This window comes from Pleurodeles waltl, chromosome 2_2, assembly GCF_031143425.1.
Source record: "Pleurodeles waltl isolate 20211129_DDA chromosome 2_2, aPleWal1.hap1.20221129, whole genome shotgun sequence".
Lineage (NCBI taxonomy): Eukaryota > Metazoa > Chordata > Amphibia > Caudata > Salamandridae > Pleurodeles > Pleurodeles waltl.
The window spans coordinates 1,158,289,487-1,158,307,121 of record NC_090439.1 but is presented as its reverse complement, the minus strand read 5'-3'; the positions used below and the strand labels follow the sequence as shown (position 1 = coordinate 1,158,307,121).

General features: G+C 51.7%; 1 protein-coding gene across 1 annotated transcript in view; it reads right to left on the bottom strand.

Annotated features, from left to right (window-relative positions):
- Positions 1-951: 951 nt before the first annotated feature.
- LOC138274952 (E3 ubiquitin-protein ligase TRIM39-like) overlaps positions 952-17,635 on the bottom strand; it is a 104,816-nt gene continuing 88,132 nt past the window's right edge. Inside the window, exon 5 of the mRNA XM_069219062.1 lies at positions 952-2,132. Within this exon, the coding sequence (XP_069075163.1) occupies positions 1,618-2,132 (515 nt within the window). The 3' untranslated portion in view covers positions 952-1,617. The remainder of the gene's footprint in view (positions 2,133-17,635) is intronic.

The following is a 17,635-nucleotide window of genomic DNA, read 5'->3' as shown; positions in this document are numbered from 1 at the left end:
AAGGCGGAGGTTGTGTTAGGCCCCCCGACTCCGTTTTCAGAAATACTCAAGTTTTGGGCCTTTTGGTGAAATCGCGTGTGCAATGTTTTTTCTTGCCATTTAACTCTCGCAGTTCAGATCGGCAGTGTGCGCAATCGTATCTATTTAAACCTTGATGGTTGAATCGGCAGCAGTGTGTGCGATTCATTCTCGGCAATTAACCCTTGCAGCTCAGACCGGCAGAGTGCGCAATCGTATCTTGGCATTTAAACCTTGATGGTTGAATTGGCAGCAGTGAACGCAATTCATTCTTGGCAATTAACCCTTGCAGCTCAGATCGGCAGAGTGCGCGATCATTTCATGGCATTTGAACCTTGATGTACAAATCGGCAACAGTGAGCGCGATTCATTCTTGACATTTAACTATTGCAGTACAGATCAGCAGAGTGAGCGATCATTTCATGGCATTTGAACCTTGATGTACGAATCGGCAACAGTGAGCGCGATTCATTCTTGACATTTAACTATTGCAGCACAGATCGGCAGAGTGAGCGATCATTTCATGGCATTTGAACCTTGATGTACGAATCGGCAACAGTGAGCGCGATTCATTCTTGACATTTAACTATTGCAGCACAGATTGGCAGAGTGAGCGATCATTTCATGGCATTGAAACTTGATGTACGAATCGACAGCAGTGTGCGCGATTCATTCTTGACATTTAACACTAGCAGTACAGATTGGCAGAGTGCGCGATCATTTCATGTCATTTAACTCTAGCGGTACAGATCGGCAGAGTGCGCGATCATTTCATGACATTTGAACCTTGATGTACGAATCAACAGCAGTGTGTGCGATTCATTCTTGACATTTAACTCTTGCAGTACAGATAGGCAGAGTGCGCAATCATTTCATGGCATTTAACTCTTGCAGTACAGATCGAACAGAGTGTTATTCCATGTTCAGAATATTCTTGAAACCCAGATTCAATAGAGTGTTATTCAATGTTCATGGGATTCTTGAAACCCAGATTCAATAGAGTGTTACCCAATGTTCATAGTATTCTTGAAACCCAGACAACAGAGTTATTCAATGTTCATAGTGTTCTTGAAACCCAGATTCAACAGAGTGTTATCCATGTTCAGAGTATTCTTAAATCCCAGATTCAACAGTGTTATTCAATGTTCATGGTATTCTTGAAACCCAGATCCAACAGAATGTTAGTCAGTGTTCAGAGCATAAGATGTTATTCTAAAAACGCTCCTATGAAAGTTTGCATAATCCTTCTTTATTTTCCAGCTATCCAGAGCTAATAAGGTCTTGATATAGGAAAGCTCTTGATCATTAATGTTATTCATATATAAATATTAGGAACAAAGTTTATGAAAGTCAATGTGAATAATCTTGCTATTGTGCTCTCACCCTTTGCTTCCACAGGTCTCCTTCCCCGCTGTTCCCAACCTAAAACCCCCATCCCCCACTTGGCCATTCTTTAACTCTGTGCTATAATAGCTAGTAGAGTTTGGAGCTGCCAAGAGGTGGCCATATTGGGAACAGGCGCAAACCCTGAGGATCCGGACTCCGTGACACCTACACAGCCTCAGCTCTGCTCCTTGGGGGGGGGGGGAGCTGCAGCTCCTACACCAGCCTCAGCTCTGCTCCTACCCAGAGACAGAAGATCGGGAAGAGCCTGTGAGTGAAGGGGGTCTGAAAGAAAGTGTAGAGAAGCTCCATCGAGTCCGCATTGTACATGGACAGCCGCCCCTCCTCATAGTCCAGATACACCCCCAGCTTTAGGGGCCTCTCACGAGGGGACAGTGGGGTCTCAGTGGAGGTGAGAGCCCTGTACCGACCATCCCACCCCCTCCGCACAGCCCAGACTCCCCCCTCAGGTGACCATGTGATCCCTCTCTTTCTCTCCACAGACTCTGTTGCGACCCCCACAGTCCATCCTCCCCCCTCTTGCAGCAGCTGCACCTCCCAGTAATGTCTGCCTGAGGTGAACCCCTCGATCCCCGGCACACAGAGAGAGGAGGTGAATCTCTTGGGAGTGACCAGCAGGGGCTGTGCTGTGCCTGTCCATCTCACATGTCTCCCTCCCTCAGACAGGAGGAGCCGAGGATGTGCTGTGTCTGGATCCAGAGTCACCATCACTGCAGAGAAGAGACTCAGAGTTAGAGATTTAAAGCCCTATACATTTTATTTATATTTTATATTCACATTATTAACGAGAGGCAAAACTATACTGCACCACTCAAGAAGGAGCACACTGTACTGTACAATACACTGCACTAAACTGCACCTACCTGGAAGGATCACACTGTATAATACACTGCACTGCACAGCACCTACCTGGAAGTTGCACACTGTACCATACACTGCAGAATAGAAGGAGCACACTGTACAATACACTGCACTACACTGCATCTACATGGTAGGAGCACACTGTACTGTACAATACACTGCATTACACAGCACTTATCTGGAAGGAGCACACAGTACAATACACTGCACTAGCAGCAACTACCTGTAAACAGCACACTGTACTATATACTGCACTATACAGCACCTACCTAAAAGGAGCACATTGCACTGTACAATACACTGCACAAGCAGCAACTATCTGGAAGGAGCACACAGTACAATATATTACACTACACTGTACTGTAAAATACACTGCACTAGCAGCACCCCTCTAGAAGGATCATGCTGTACTGTACAATACACTGCACTACACCACACCTACCTGAAAGGAGCGCACTCTAATGTACAATACAGTGCACTACACAGCACCTACCTGGAAGAAGCAGACTGTACGGTACAATACACTGTACGACACAGTACCTACCTGTAACAAGCACACTGTACAATACACTGCACTAGCAGCACCCACATGTAAATAGCACACTGCACAATACACTGCACTACACAGCACCTACATGGAAGGAGCACACTGTACAATACACTGCACTACACAGCACATACCTGGAAGAAGCACACTGTACTGTACAATACACTGCACTACACCGCACGTACCTGGAAGAAGCACACTGTACTGTACAATACACTGCACTACACAACACCTACATAGAAGGAACACACTGTACTATACAATACACTGCACTACACAGTACCTACCTGGAAAGAGGACATTATACTGTACAAGAAACTGCATTAGCAGCACCTACCTGTAAAGAGCATAATGTGCAATACACTACGCTACGTGGCACCTAACTGGAAGGAGCACGCTGTACTCTACAATACACTGCACTACATAGCATCTACCTGGAGAAAGCACACTGTACAATACACTGCACTACACAGCACATACATGGTTGGAGCACACTGTACTCTACTATACACAGCACTACACAACACCTACCTGAAAGGAGCACATTCTACTATGCTATACACTGCACTAGCAACACCAACCTGTAAACATCACATTGCACAATACACTGCACTACACAGCACCTACCTGTAAAGAGCACAATGTCCAATACACTGCACTAGCAGCACCTACGTGTAAACAGCACACTGTACAATACATTGATCTACACAGCACGTACATGGAAGGAGCACACATTATTGTACAATAAATAGTACAGTACACAGCACAAGCAGCACCTACCTGGAAGGAGCACACTGTACAATATACTGCATTATAAAAGGAGCACACTGTAATAGACACTGCACTACACAGCACCTACCTAGAAGGACCACACTGTACAATACACTGCACTACACAGCACCTACCTGGAAGGAGCATACTGTACTGTACAATACACTGCACCACAGCACCTACCTGTAAACAGAACACTGTACAATTCACTGAATTACAGAAGGAGCACACTGTACAATACACTGCACTACACAGCACCTACATGGAAGGAGCACACTGTACTGCAGAATAACTGTACAGTACCCTGCACAAGCAGCACCTATCTCGAAGGAGCACAATGTACAATACAGTGCACTATAAAAGGAGCACACTGTACAATACACTGCAGTACACAGCACCTTCTTAGAAGGAGCAGGCTGTACAATACACTGCGGTATAGAAGCTGCACACTGTACAATACACTGCACTACACAACACCTACCTGGAAGGAGCACACTCTAAAATATACTGCACTATACCACACCTGCCTGGAAGGAGCACACTGTACTGTACAATCCACTACCCTATACTGCACATACCTGGAAGCAACACACTGTGCAATGCACTACACTATAGAAGGAACACACTGTACTGTACAATAAACTACACTACACAGCAGCGACCTGGAAGGAGCACACTGTACACTATACTGCACTATACCACACTGTTAGAAAGGGGGTCTTTGGTTGGCAGGCAGGTTACCCTGTCCAAGCAAGGACCCTCACTTTAGTCAGGGTAAGTCATACACAAACCGAATTATCCTGTGTCCACCCTCTCTCCTCCCTTCTTTCCTCTGCGGTCAGGCAATGGGTAGAGACACTGCTCCCTGGTTTAGCAGGGGGCACAATCACAGTGGTAACATCCTCCACTTATGGCAAAAGATCCTCTGAGGGGCCATTCTCTGGACCCTCCTCTTCAACATTCTCATCAGAATGGGCTTATGCCCAGACCCTCAGAGCTGTTTGGAATTCCTCCTTTCTGGAGGCACCCTGGGTAGGTATTCACATGTCCTTGCAGAATCCCTTCAGCTGTTTATCAGTATATGTCTCCAGCATGGCTAGGTCAAAATCTTCATCTCCTGCTTGAGACCCAGCCAGAGACATGTTGAGTGAGGATTTAGTTAAACATGTCAAGTAGAAAACGAAATTGCAGAGAAAGATAAAAAATCAATTTGACCTTCAACTGTAGGTAGGAAGTACACACTTAGCTATTGTATGTCACTGCACAAATACAAGTCCTATCCTCACCACTGATCACCAATGTTAGAAATGGGGTCTTTGGTTGGCTGTCAGGTTACCCCCTGTCCAAGCAAGGGCCCTCACTCTAGTCAGGGTAAGTCTCACACAATCTAAATGATCCTGTACCCACCCTCTGGTAGCTTGGCACTGAGCAGTCAGGCTTAACTTAGAAAGCAATGTGTAAAGTATTTGTGAAATAAATCATGCAATAACACAGTAGAACACCACAAAAATACACCACACAGTGTTTAGAAAAATATATCATATTTATCTGATAAGATGCAGGTCAAAACGATTAAGATGCAATAAGTATATGTTGAAATATCACTGTAAAAATGATATAAAGGGGGTGATTCTAACCCTGGCGGTCGGTGATAAAGCGGCGGCCAACCCGCCAACAGGCCGGCGGTCCAAAAAATGGAATTCTGACCCTGGCGGGAACCGCCAACACAGCCCGCCACTTTAACACTCCGACCGCCACGGCGGGACAAACAAACAGCACAGCGGTCACCGCCAACAGACAGGCGGGAGACAATGTACCGCCCACACTATCACAACTCACCAATCCGCCACCTTTTCCGGGGCGGGAGCACAGCCGATAAAAACACGGCGGAAACAGACTACGAACGGGGAAACGCTCACCTTTACGCACTCCACGAGGAAGGAGGACAGCATGGAACCCGAATTAAACATCCTACCTGCTCTCGTCTACCTGCTCATCTACCACGAGTACGAACGCCGGCGCAGACGCCAACGGTGAGTACTGCACCTACGACACAGGGGAGGGGGGAGGACGAAAGGTTACGGGCACACACACATGCGACCCCCACCCTCCCCCCAAACTATCTACACACCAATGCAGAGCAACAAGTCACAGTGACACCACCCAAACCCCCCGGAATAATGAAAAGACATTATTAAAGTGAGAAACAAAATTTATGTCAAAAATAGCCTCTGATAAGTCATGGTCAAATAGCAATAGAAATATGAAAAAATAAAGTAAATATTTTGTGCAATCGATAAACCGAGGCAATTAGTCCTGCACATTTAACGAAATTCCAAGTGTCCGTGGGCCAAAGTGTATCAACACAAGGGCAAAGCCCACACAGGAGACCTGAGTCCGTTGGAGAGAACACTGCAGGGGCATCTGATGATAAAACTACAGGCACCTCAGGGGGAAGGGAAGGGGGGGCACCACAGCCACATGAGTCCACGACGCCAGATCCACGAAGGGGCCACCATGCCCACTGTGCCATCCTGGGGAGTGCAAAGCCACAGTCTCTCAAGTCTCTACAGTGGGTGGGTTGCCCACTGTGCCATCCTGGGGAGTGCAAAGCCACAGTCTCTCAAGTCTCTACAGTGGGTGGCTTGCCCACTGTGCCATCCTGGGGAGTGCAAAGCCACAGTCTCTCACGTCTATACAGTGGGTGGGTTGCCCACTGTGCCATCCTGGGGAGTGCAAAGCCACAGTCCGACAGGTGGATTACAGAGACCACTGGTCATGGAGGAGGCATGGTGGGCACAGTGAACCGTGAACAGTAGGTCGACACAGAACCGGCACTGTCATTGGGCCAGCGGTGCTTGAGACGGCGGGGCCCTGTTCAGCGGTGCTTGAGATGAAGGGCCCAGCGTAGCGGTGCTTGACAGGAAGGGCCCAGCAGAGCTGGTGCTTGACAGGAAGGGCCCAGCGGAGCGGTGCTTGAGACGGCGGTGCCCTGTTCAGCGGTGCTTGAGATGAAGGGCCCAGCGGAGCGGTGCTTGAGATGAAGGGCCCAGCGGAGCGGTGCTTGAGACGGCGGTGCCCTGTTCAGCGGTGCTTGAGATGAAGGGCCCAGCGGAGCGGTGCTTGAGATGAAGGGCCCAGCGGAGCGGTGCTTGAGACGGCGGTGCCCTGTTCAGCGGTGCTTGAGACGGCGGGCCCTGTTCAGCGGTGCTTGAGACGGCGGGGCCCTGTTCAGCGGTGCTTGAGATGAAGGGCCCAGTGGAGCGGTGCTTGAGACGGCGGTGCCCTGTTCAGCGGTGCTTGAGATGAAGGGCCCAGTGGAGCGGTGCTTGAGATGAAGGCCCCAGCGGAGTGGTGCTTGAGACGGCGGTGCCCTGTTCAGCGGTGCTTGAGATGAAGGGCCCAGCGGAGCGGTGCTTGACAGGAAGGGCCCAGCGGAGCGTGCTTGAGACGGCGGTGCCCTGTTCAGCGGTGCTTGAGATGAAGGGCCCAGCGGAGCGGTGCTTGACAGGAAGGGCCCAGCGGAGCGGTGCTTGAGACGGCGGTGCCCTGTTCAGCGGTGCTTGAGATGAAGGGCCCAGCGGAGCGGTGCTTGAGACGGCGGTGCCCTGTTCAGCGGTGCTTGAGACGGCGGGGCCCTGTTCAGCGGTGCTTGAGACGGTGGGGCCCTGTTCAGCGGTGCTTGAGATGAAGGGCCCAGCGGAGCGGTGCTTGAGACAGCGGTGCCCTGTTCAGCGGTGCTTGAGATGAAGGGCCCAGCGGAGCGGTGCTTGACAGGAAGGGCCCAGCGGAGCGGTGCTTGAGACGGCGGGGCCCTGTTCAGCGGTGCTTGAGACGGCGGGGCCCTGTTCAGCGGTGCTCTCCTGCACGGCGGCCCTGTTCAGCGGTGCTCTCCTGCACGGCGGGCCCTGTTCAGCGGTGCTCTCCTGCACGGCGGGCCCTGTTCAGCGGTGCTCTTCTGCACGGCGGGCCCTGTTCAGCGGTGCTCTCCTGCATGGTGGGCCCTGTTCAGCGGTGCTCTCCTGCACGGCGGGCCCTGTTCAGCGGTGCTCTCCTGCACGGCGGGCCCTGTTCAGCGGTGCTCTTCTGCACAGCGGGCCCTGTTCAGCTGTGCTTGTCCAGTAATCCAAGGGAGCCAGACCTGGCCTCCCTGCTCAGTCGCCCTCCGACCGTGCAGTTGCTGGACCCTTCGGTGACGGAGTCCTGGCCCCTTGGGTGTCCTCCCTTACACCCGGGATGGGGCTTGTGGGGCCCTCCTGCTCCGCGCTCCTGCTGGCCGACTTCTCCGCCCTGCTGCCCTTTCGCTCCTTAGATGAGGCTCTCTGGCCCTTGCCTCCCCTGGATGTTGTGGCAGGTGAAGTGGCAGAACTTTGGTCCTTGGGGGCAGTCGTGTCAGTCTTCTCACGGCGGCCCTTGAGTTTCCAGGTCCTCTTGCCGGGGGGGGGCTGGCTGTCCCCTTGCTGCTGACAGATGTGTCACTGCTGCCAAAGGGTGGACTCCAGAACCCATGCACTACAGTGACACTAGAAGCTGGGCTGGTGGTGGCTGAGGTGCTCTTGGGACTCTTAGCAGATGGAGGGGGTGGGTCAGGTGAGGGAAAGAGGTTAAGATTGGAGAGGTAAACTTTTTTGGGACCAAGGTAAAGGGTGGGAGTAGTGGTGATGGGAGTGGAGGAAGAGGATGTGGTTGTAGGAGAGTCAGGTGTGCTGTCTTTGGGTGCAGGTGATTGTGACGTAGGCTGTCGTGAGGTGGATGGCTGTTGGGTGGGTGGCTGCCTGCGTTTGTGTGTCTTGGAAGAGGGGGTGACAGACACAGTTGGAGAGGACACAGGGGACGTGTAAATGGCAGTGGGGGTGGTGACTGCACGTGTGCGGACTGTACTGGAGGGTGTGCAGGTGATGGAAGTACTGGCTGTTGGTGGTGTGCATGCAGGTGTGAGTGTAGACGTCACAGGGAGGGAGGAGGTAGACGAGGAGGAGGGGGACACAGAGGTGGTAGTGACTGTTGGCATGTCTGCATCTGTGTGTTGCTTGGGTGACTGTTTGTGTGTTTTGTGGTGCTTATGTCTGTGTGAGCTGCCCTTGGGTGTTGAGGTGTGTGCAGGCTGGTCTGATGGTGTGGATGGGATAGGCTGAGGAACAGGAGACAGAGACAGGGTGGAGGCAGTTAGAAGAGGGAGACTGGAGACAGGGATAATGGCTGCCGTCAGTGCTGAGGCCAGAGAATTGAACGATCGTTGATGGGCAGCCTGACCCGAATGAATGCCCTCCAGGTATGCATTGCTACGATGCACCTCCCTCTCCACACCCTGGATGGCATTCAAAAGGGTAGACTGCCCAACAATGATGGTCCGTAGGATGTCAATGACCTCCTCACTGAGGGCAGCAGGGGTAACAGGGGCAGGGCCTGAGGTGCCTGGGGCGAAGGAGATGCCCGCCTTCTTGGGCGAGCGGGCACGGAGCGTAGGCTGAGGGGCTGCTGGGAGGGCGGAGCTGGTGCGCTGGGTGGCGGCTGTACCTGTAGAGGCGGGGGGCAGGGATTTTGCCACCACCGCTAGGGAGCTCCCATCCGAGGACGTGTCGGTGTCGCTGGTATCACCACGGGTCCCCGTTGTGAAGCTCCCCTCGCCCTCCGTATCACTGGTGGCCTCGGTGTCTGTGCCATGGCCCACCGGGGCCTTGTGAGTCGCAGCTCCCTCCTGCTCCGGTGCCAAATTTCCTCCGCCTGATGATGCTAATTCACACATGGAAAAGTAGATAAAGAAAAAGGGTGGGGGGAGAAAAAAAAACAGGTTGAGTGCATGCATTGTCAACACCGTTGTCGGAGAGGACAGACACAGGAGCCTCATGCACTAAGCCGCACTATCGGGGTACACTACTCAGTACTTGTGACTAGGCCTACAGGTCTAGGGACAACAAATGCGCACATGGGTGATGCTGGACCATGGATAGCTGTACTTGTCACCCTACAGAGGTGGGGGGCGGGGGCACAGGGCCATGGCTAAAGGAGAGGACTACACTACAGAAAGCGCCCTGGCCTAATGTCACCCACAGCCCTCCTCCCCCACCCAGGCACCTCCACTGCACGTAAAAATAGCTGAATTAGCTGGTACTCACCCCCTTGTGTCTGCTGTGATGTCCTCACACGCCCATCCAAATCAGGGTAGGCCACCGCCAGGATCCGGGACATCAGGGGGGTCAGGGTACGACTGGCACCCCTCCTAGGTCGGGAGGCCATCCCCAGCAGTGACTCGGTGGTCTTCCTGGTTCCGCGGTGGATGTCCTCCCACCTCTTGCGGCAGTGGGTGCCCCGTCTGTTTTAGACCCCCAGGGTCCGGACTTCCTTGGCGATGGCACGCCAAATGTCGACTTTCTGATGGGCGCTGACCTATTTGACATGTACAGGGTGGGAAAGGAAATATCATCATTTTTCTGCATGTTAGATGTGATTGGCCCCCCCTCCCCAACCTTGCCATGTGGCACATGCTCTCATCTGTCGTGCCTTGCACTCGTCATTCTCTCCCCCCCCCAAACTTCTTATAGCCACCCCACTCAACACATGCATTGCCCATTCAACGTGCACCCTGTGTACTTACCTGTTGGTCTGGAGGACCGTACAGTAGCGCATACTGGGGGAGGACCCCATCCACTAGTTTCTCCAACTCTTCAGAAGTGAAGGCAGGGGCCCTTTCCCCAGTCGCAGCAGCCATTGTCTCTTCCAGACCGAGGTCACAGCAGCACTTGCAGTATAGGTCCTCTCCTGTGGATGATCAGGTCTCGAGTGATTAAGCAGATAGAAAATGGCGGCCACGTCCACGGCGGTGCGTACCGCGGCAGTGCGTACCGCGACCGCCGGCGCACATCGACATTGGCTCCTGAAACCCATAGGGTTCATTGTTAACCAATGCGGCTTCGCACAGCGGTCTTCGACCGCCTACCGCCACGGTCTGCCACGCCAGCGCATTGACCTCACATCCCATTGTCACACTTCACAGGTCAGGCAGCCGCCATTTCAAGGGCCCACATGGCTTAATTTCTACTGCGTCATACAGGCCTAGGCCTTGCATTGCCAATCATACAAGCCTTTCAATGACTAGCGATTCTTGTACTGTGCAAGCTGTGGTTACGTACCTGTGGGTTTCTTGACTCTATACTCCATGTTGTCCTTCCTAGGCACCGTCCGCTGGGACTTGCGAGGAGAAGGATGAATCCTCGCGTGTACCGACCGCTGGTGGACCTGTCGACAATGGAAGAACGCCATATTATACTACGATACCGACTTGACCGAGCCACTATCCATGAACTGTGTGCCCAGCTGGAGCCAGCCCTGATGTCCCCCATCCGCCAACCCACAGGGATTCCCCCTCTAGTGCAGGTGCTGTCAGTACTCCATTTTTTGGCAAGTGGCTCATTCCAGACAACAGTGGCCATGTCATCTGGAATGTCTCAGCCTATGTTTTCAAAGATTTTGTCCAGAGTGTTGTCTGCCCTGATGAAACACATGCGGAGCTACATTGTTTTCCCAGAGGAGGGTGATTTGGCTACAGTGAAGGGTGATTTCTATGCCCTTGGACATATCCCCAACATCATTGGTGCCCTTGATGGGACCCATGTGGCTTTAGTACCCCCAAAAGACAATGAGCAGGTGTACAGAAACAGGAAACATTACCATTCTATGAATGTGCAGGTGGTCTGTTTGGCTGACCAGTACATCTCCCATGTAAATGCCAAGTTCCCTGGGTCAGTGCATGACGCGTATGTTATGCGTAATAGCAGCATCCCTTATGTGATGGAACAGCTACAGAGACAACGTGTGTGGCTAATAGGTGACTCTGGTTACCCCAACCTTTCGTGGCTATTGACCCCAGTGAGGAATCCCCGGACCAGGGCAGAGGAACGGTACAATGAGGCCCATGGGCGAACTAGGAGGATCATAGAAAGGACCTTCGGCCTCCTGAAGGCCAGGTTTAGGTGCCTGCATATGACAGGTGGATCCCTCATGTACTCACCAAAGAAGGTGTGCCAGATCATCGTGGCCTGCTGTATGCTGCACAATCTAGCATTGCGACGCCAGGTGCCTTTCCTGCAGGAGGATGGTCCAGATGGTGGTGTTGTAGCAGCTGTGGAGCCTGTGGAGAGTGAAGAGGAGGAAGACGATGGGGACGACACAGACAACAGGGACACAGTTATACAACAGTATTTTCAGTAGCACACAGGTAAGAATCACCCACGCCATTTAACATTTCATTAAAGCCTCCTGCATCTCTACTTTCTGTATTTCCCCCCAGTTCTTTTTAACTGATTTTTGATTTTCCCTTCCCTTTTCAGTGCTGTATGACTCAGTGCGTGACTTCTGCTTGGTTTGCCCATGAACTACAGCGTATTGAAATCGGTATGTTGTCATCACAAATTGACAGAACATTATTGAACCGTAATGTGTAATACATTTGTTAAGAATACAGGCTGACTCCAGATTGATTTCAGTGTAATGAGTGATTTATTTTTAGTGCTAGATATTGGTACATGATAGTAAAACGGTGATGGGTGGGGGTGGAGTAATGTCCATGGCAGAGTCCAGTTCTCAGTCTCACAGGTGCATTGTCCATATGCCTGTGGAAGGATGGAGCAGTGGCAGTTAAAGGTTGGACAGGGTGGCAATGTGGGACAGTGGGATGACTTCAGGGGGTATCTCATGCTGGCGGGGGTCTTGGCATCCTACTCTGTCCTCTTTTGTGATCTCAGTTTCCTCTTGCGGGGTGGTTGTTCTTCAGCAGGAGGTGGGGTTCTGGTGGCCTGTCGTTGTGTGGGGGCCTCCTGTCCACTAGCGCCGGCGGAGGTGGTAGGCTGTTCCTGGTCCAGGCTAGTGACAGGGGCCCTGTGTGGTGCCACATGGTCCCGCAATGTGTTTTCTATCCGGTTGAGGGCCAGGACGATGGTCCCCATTGCGGACCCGATGTTCCTGAGTTCGTCTCTGAACCCCATGTACCGTTCCTCCTGCTGTGCCTGGATCTCCTGGAACCTGGCCAGTACCGTCGCCATCGTCTCTTGGGAGTGGTGGTACGCTCCCATGATGGTGGTGAGGGCCTCTTGGAGAGTGGGTTCCCTGGGCCTCTCCTCCCCCCCCCTGTCGCACAGCAGCCCTCCGAGTTGCCCTGTTTCCCCGGGCCTCTGTCCCCTGGACGGTGTGCCCACTACCACTGCCCCCAGGTCCCTGTTGTTGTTGGGGTGGTGGGTCAGCCTGGGTGCCCTGTAGTGGCGGACACACCGCTGATTGATCTGTCCTAGAGACAGAGGCATGGGCCCGCTGGGTGGGAGCTGTGCTGTTGTTCCCAGAGGGGGTTGGGTCTGCTGTGGCCTGTGTCTGTGTGTGGGGAACCGACTGCCCAGAGGTCCCCGATGGTCCGGGCTGGTCATCAGGTTCCAGGTCGACAGAGCTGCTGTCATCACTGGGGGCCTGTTCCGGGGGTGGGATGGACATTTCTGGACCCTCCTGACCGGTGTGTTGGCGTTCAGGTCCTGCAGGGGTAAAAGAGTATGGTTATTGGTTCTGTGTGTGCCATGGCGTGCGATTTGTGTGTGCCCTTGTCCCCCAGTGGTGCCATTCCCTTGTGGGAGGATTTGTGAGGGTGGTTTGTGGGGGGGATGGGTATGTGCAGTGGCCATGCTTAGGTGATGGGTGTCCATGGTTTGTGTTGGCATTCAGGGGTTGGTGTTGGGTTGGGTGGGTTGTGCTGGTGAGACATTCTCAGGGAGGATGTGTGATGGGGGATTGGGGTGAGGGTGGGGGTGTGGGTTGGCATGCTGGTGGGGTGGGGGGGATGTAGTAGTTGAGATTCGACTTACCAGAGTCCATTCCTCCGGCTACTCCTGCGAGGCCCTCAGGATGCAGGATGTTCAAGACCTCTTGCTCCCATGCTGTGAATTCGGGTCGGGTGGGTGGGGGTCCGCCGCCAGTCTTCTGCACAGCGATGTTGTGCCTTGACACCATCGAGCGCACCTTCCCCCGTAGGTCGTTCCAGCGTTTGCGGATGTCCTCCCGATTTCTGGGATGCTGTCCCACAGCCTTGACCCTGTCTACGATACTTTGCCATAGCTCCGCCTTCCTGGCTATAGTGGTGTGCTGCACCTGTGTGCCGAAGAGCTGGGGTTCTACCCTTATAATTTCCTCCACCATGACCCTGAGTTCTTGGTCCGAAAACCGTGGGTGTCTTTAGGGTGCCATGGGGTGGTGTGGATGAGGTATGGGGTGGTGTATGTGGTGATGAGTGTGTTGGTGTGTGGTGCTTTGTGCGTAGATGTGGTGTGGGTGATGGTGTAGTGTGCCTCTGTGTGATGTTGCTCTCTATTCTATGGTGTCTCTCTCTGTCCTTCGTCTCTGATTTGTGGTCGTAGGGGTTTGTGGGTGATGTGGGTGTGTGTTTTATAGTTGGTTGGATGTGTGGGAGTGGTGGATGTATGTGTATCAGGTGTGTGTATTTCAAATTGTCCAATGTGGCTGTGTGTTGGTGCTGGGTGTGTATTTTGACCGCGGCGGTGTGTACCGCCAATGGAATACCGCGTTTGAATGACCGCCGTGTGGAATCGTGGGTCGTAATGGCATGGGCGTATTTCTGTTGGCGTGGCGGTGGAGGTTTGGTCATCTCCAGTTTATCGCTGGCCGCTGATGTGGCGGACTGCAGTGGAGGTCGGATTTTTGGAGGTTTGGCAGTTGTGGGTCAGAATGACCGTGGCGGCTTACCGCGGCCGCAGCGGTATTATGGCGGTCTTCTGACCAGCGGTAAGCGCCTTTTACCGCCGAGGTCAGAATGACCCCCAAAGTGTCTTTAGTCTCTTAAAAAGTAACAAGTGTCTCCTGCAAGCACAAAGTACCTGGTTTGCATTCAAATTCTCCGCAACGGACCGCAGATGAGGAGATGCAGGGAAAACGGGGAGGTGTGTGTGGATTTCTCTGGCCATACACAGACAATGTGTCATTTATTTTCCACGTAGTGAACATTTTGAGTCGATTTCCCACACGCGGACTTGGATCCTCTTCAGGTTGTGGGGTTTTCGGACGCCCCGGGGACGATGCATTGAAATCCGGTGCTTGCAGGACGAAGTCACAGGGCCTGGGTCGATCCGGTGGGCAATGCGTGGAAATATTTACCATGGAACGGCAGCCGCTGCATCGATTCCTCTCAGGAAGTCGGGCTGCATCGTTCCGGTTCAGCGTGCAGTGATTTTCTCACCGCAATGCAGGCTATGCGCTGTTTCTTGCAGGCTGAGGGTCAATTTTCACCGCACAAGGAGTTCTTTTGCAGGAATGAAGTCTTTTTGGTCCTGAGACTTCAGTGAACAGGAGGCAAGCTCTATTCAGCCCTTGGAGAGCACCTCTCAGAAGAGCCAGAGGACAGCCAGGCAGCAGGGAAACAGCAAGGCAGCAGTCCTTCTCAGAAAAGCAGTCCAGGTGAGTCCTTTGTGCAGCCAGGCAGTTCTTCTTGGCAGGTTGCAGGTTCTGGTTCAGGATTTCTTCTCCAGTGGTATCTTGTCCAGAAGTGTCTTGATGAAGTAGAGTGTCTACCTCAGAAGTGTCTAAGTTGGTAGGGTCAGAGACCCTGCTTAAATACCCAAATGTGCCTTTGAAGTGGGGGAGACTTCAAATAGTGGCTTAGAAGTGCACAAGGTCCCCTTTCAGTTCCATCCTGCCTGCTAGGGTCCCAGTAGGGAGTGTGGCAGTCCTTTGTGTGAGGGCAGGCTACTGTCCTTTGACATGTAAGTGTCAGGCCCTCCACCCTCCCAGCCCAGGAAGACCCATTCAATATGCAGATGTGTGGAAGTGTGACTGAGCATCCTGTGTTTGGGGGTTGTCTCAGTGAATGCACAAGGGACCTGACAACTAGACCTACCCAGAAGTGGATTGTAAGGCACAGAAGGATTTACATGCAGAGAAATGCTCACTTTCTAAAAGTGGCATTTCTAAAATAGTAATATTAAATCCAACTTCACCAGTCAGCAGGATTTTGTATTGCCATTCTGGCCATACTAAATATGACCTTGGTACTCCTTTCAGGTCAGAAATGACCACAGTATGTGAGGGTAACCCTATTGCTATCCTATGAAAGGAGCAGTCCTCAAGCAGCGTAAAACAAATTTAGGAGTTTTACACTATCAGGGCATATAGAACGCACATGTTCATGTCCTGCCTTTTACCTATATAGGACCCTGCCCTAGGGGCTACCATAGGGGTGACTTATATGTAGAAAAAGGGGAGTTGAAGGCTTGGCAATTACCTTTAAATGCCTAGTCGAAGTGGCAGTGAGATTGCACACACAGGCCCTGCAATGGCAGGCCTGGGACATGGTTAGGGGGCTACTTATGTGGGTGGCACAACCAGTGTTGCAGGCCACTAGTAGCATTTAATTAACAGGCCTTGGGCACATGTAGTGCACTTGACTAGGAACTTACAGGTAAATTAAATAAGCCAATTTGGTATGAGCCAATGTCACAATGTTTTAAGGAGAGAGCAAATGCACTTTAGCACTGATTAGCAGTGGTAAAGTGCACAGAGGCCTAAAACCAGCAAAAATGAGGTCAGAAAAGGAGAAGGAGGAATGCAAAACATTTGGGGGTGACCCTGCAGAAAGGCTATTTCCAACACACACCTTCCTGGAAGAAGAACACTGTACTGCACAATACACTGCACTAAACTGCACCTATGTGGAAAGAGGACTGCACTATACAGTACACTGCACTATACCACACCTACCAGAAAGGAGCACACTGTACAATACAATACACTGCACTAGCAGCGTCTATCTGTGAGAAGCATATTGTATTGTACAATACACTGCCCTACACAGCACCTATCTGGAAGGAGCACATTGTACTGTACAATACACTGCACTAGCAACACCTACCTGGAAGAGGCATATTGTACTGTACAATACACTGCACTATACCACACCTACCAGAAAGGAGCACACTGTACAATACAATATACTGCACTAGCAGCATCTATCTGTAAGAAGCATATTGTATTGTACAATACACTGCCCTACACAGCACCTACCTGGAAGGAGCACATTGTACTGTACAATACACTACACTAGCAACACCTACCTGGAAGAAGCATATTGTACAGTACAATACACTGCACTATACCACACCTACCTGGAAAGAGCACACTGTAAAATGCACTACACAGCACCTACATGGAAGAAACACACTGTCCTGTACAATTCACGGCACTATACCACACCTACCTGGAAGGAGAACTCTCTACTGTTCAATATACGGCACTACACAGCACCTAGCTGGAAGGAGCACACTGTATAATACACTGCGCTATAAAAGGAGCACACTGTACACTACACTGCACTACACAAGACCAACCTGGAAGGAGCACACTGTACTCTACAATATACTTCACTACACAACCCCTACCTGGAAGGAGCACACCGCACTGTATAATACACTGCACAATACCTATTTGGAAGGACCACACTGTATAAAACACTGTACTAGCAGCACCTACCTGGAAGGAGCACGCTGTACTCTACAATACACTGCACTACATAGCATCTACCTGGAGAAAGCACACTGTACAATACACTACACTACACAGCACATACATGGTTGGCGCACACTGTACTCTACTATACACAGCACTACACAACAACCTGAAAGGAGCACATTCTACTATGCTATACACTGCACTAGCAGCACCAACCTGTAAACATCACATTGTACAATACACTGCACTACACAGCACCTACCTGTAAAGAGCACAATGTACAATACACTGCACTAGCAGCACCTACGTGTAAACAGCACACTGTACAATACATTGCACTACACAGCACCTACATGGAAGGAGCACACATTTTTGTACAATAAATAGTACAGTACACAGCACAAGCAACACCTACCTGGAAGGAGCACACTGTACAATACACTGCATTATAAAAGGAGCACACTGTAATAGACACTGCTCTACACAGCACCTACCTAGAAGGAGCACACTGTACAATACACTGCACTACACAGCACCTACCTG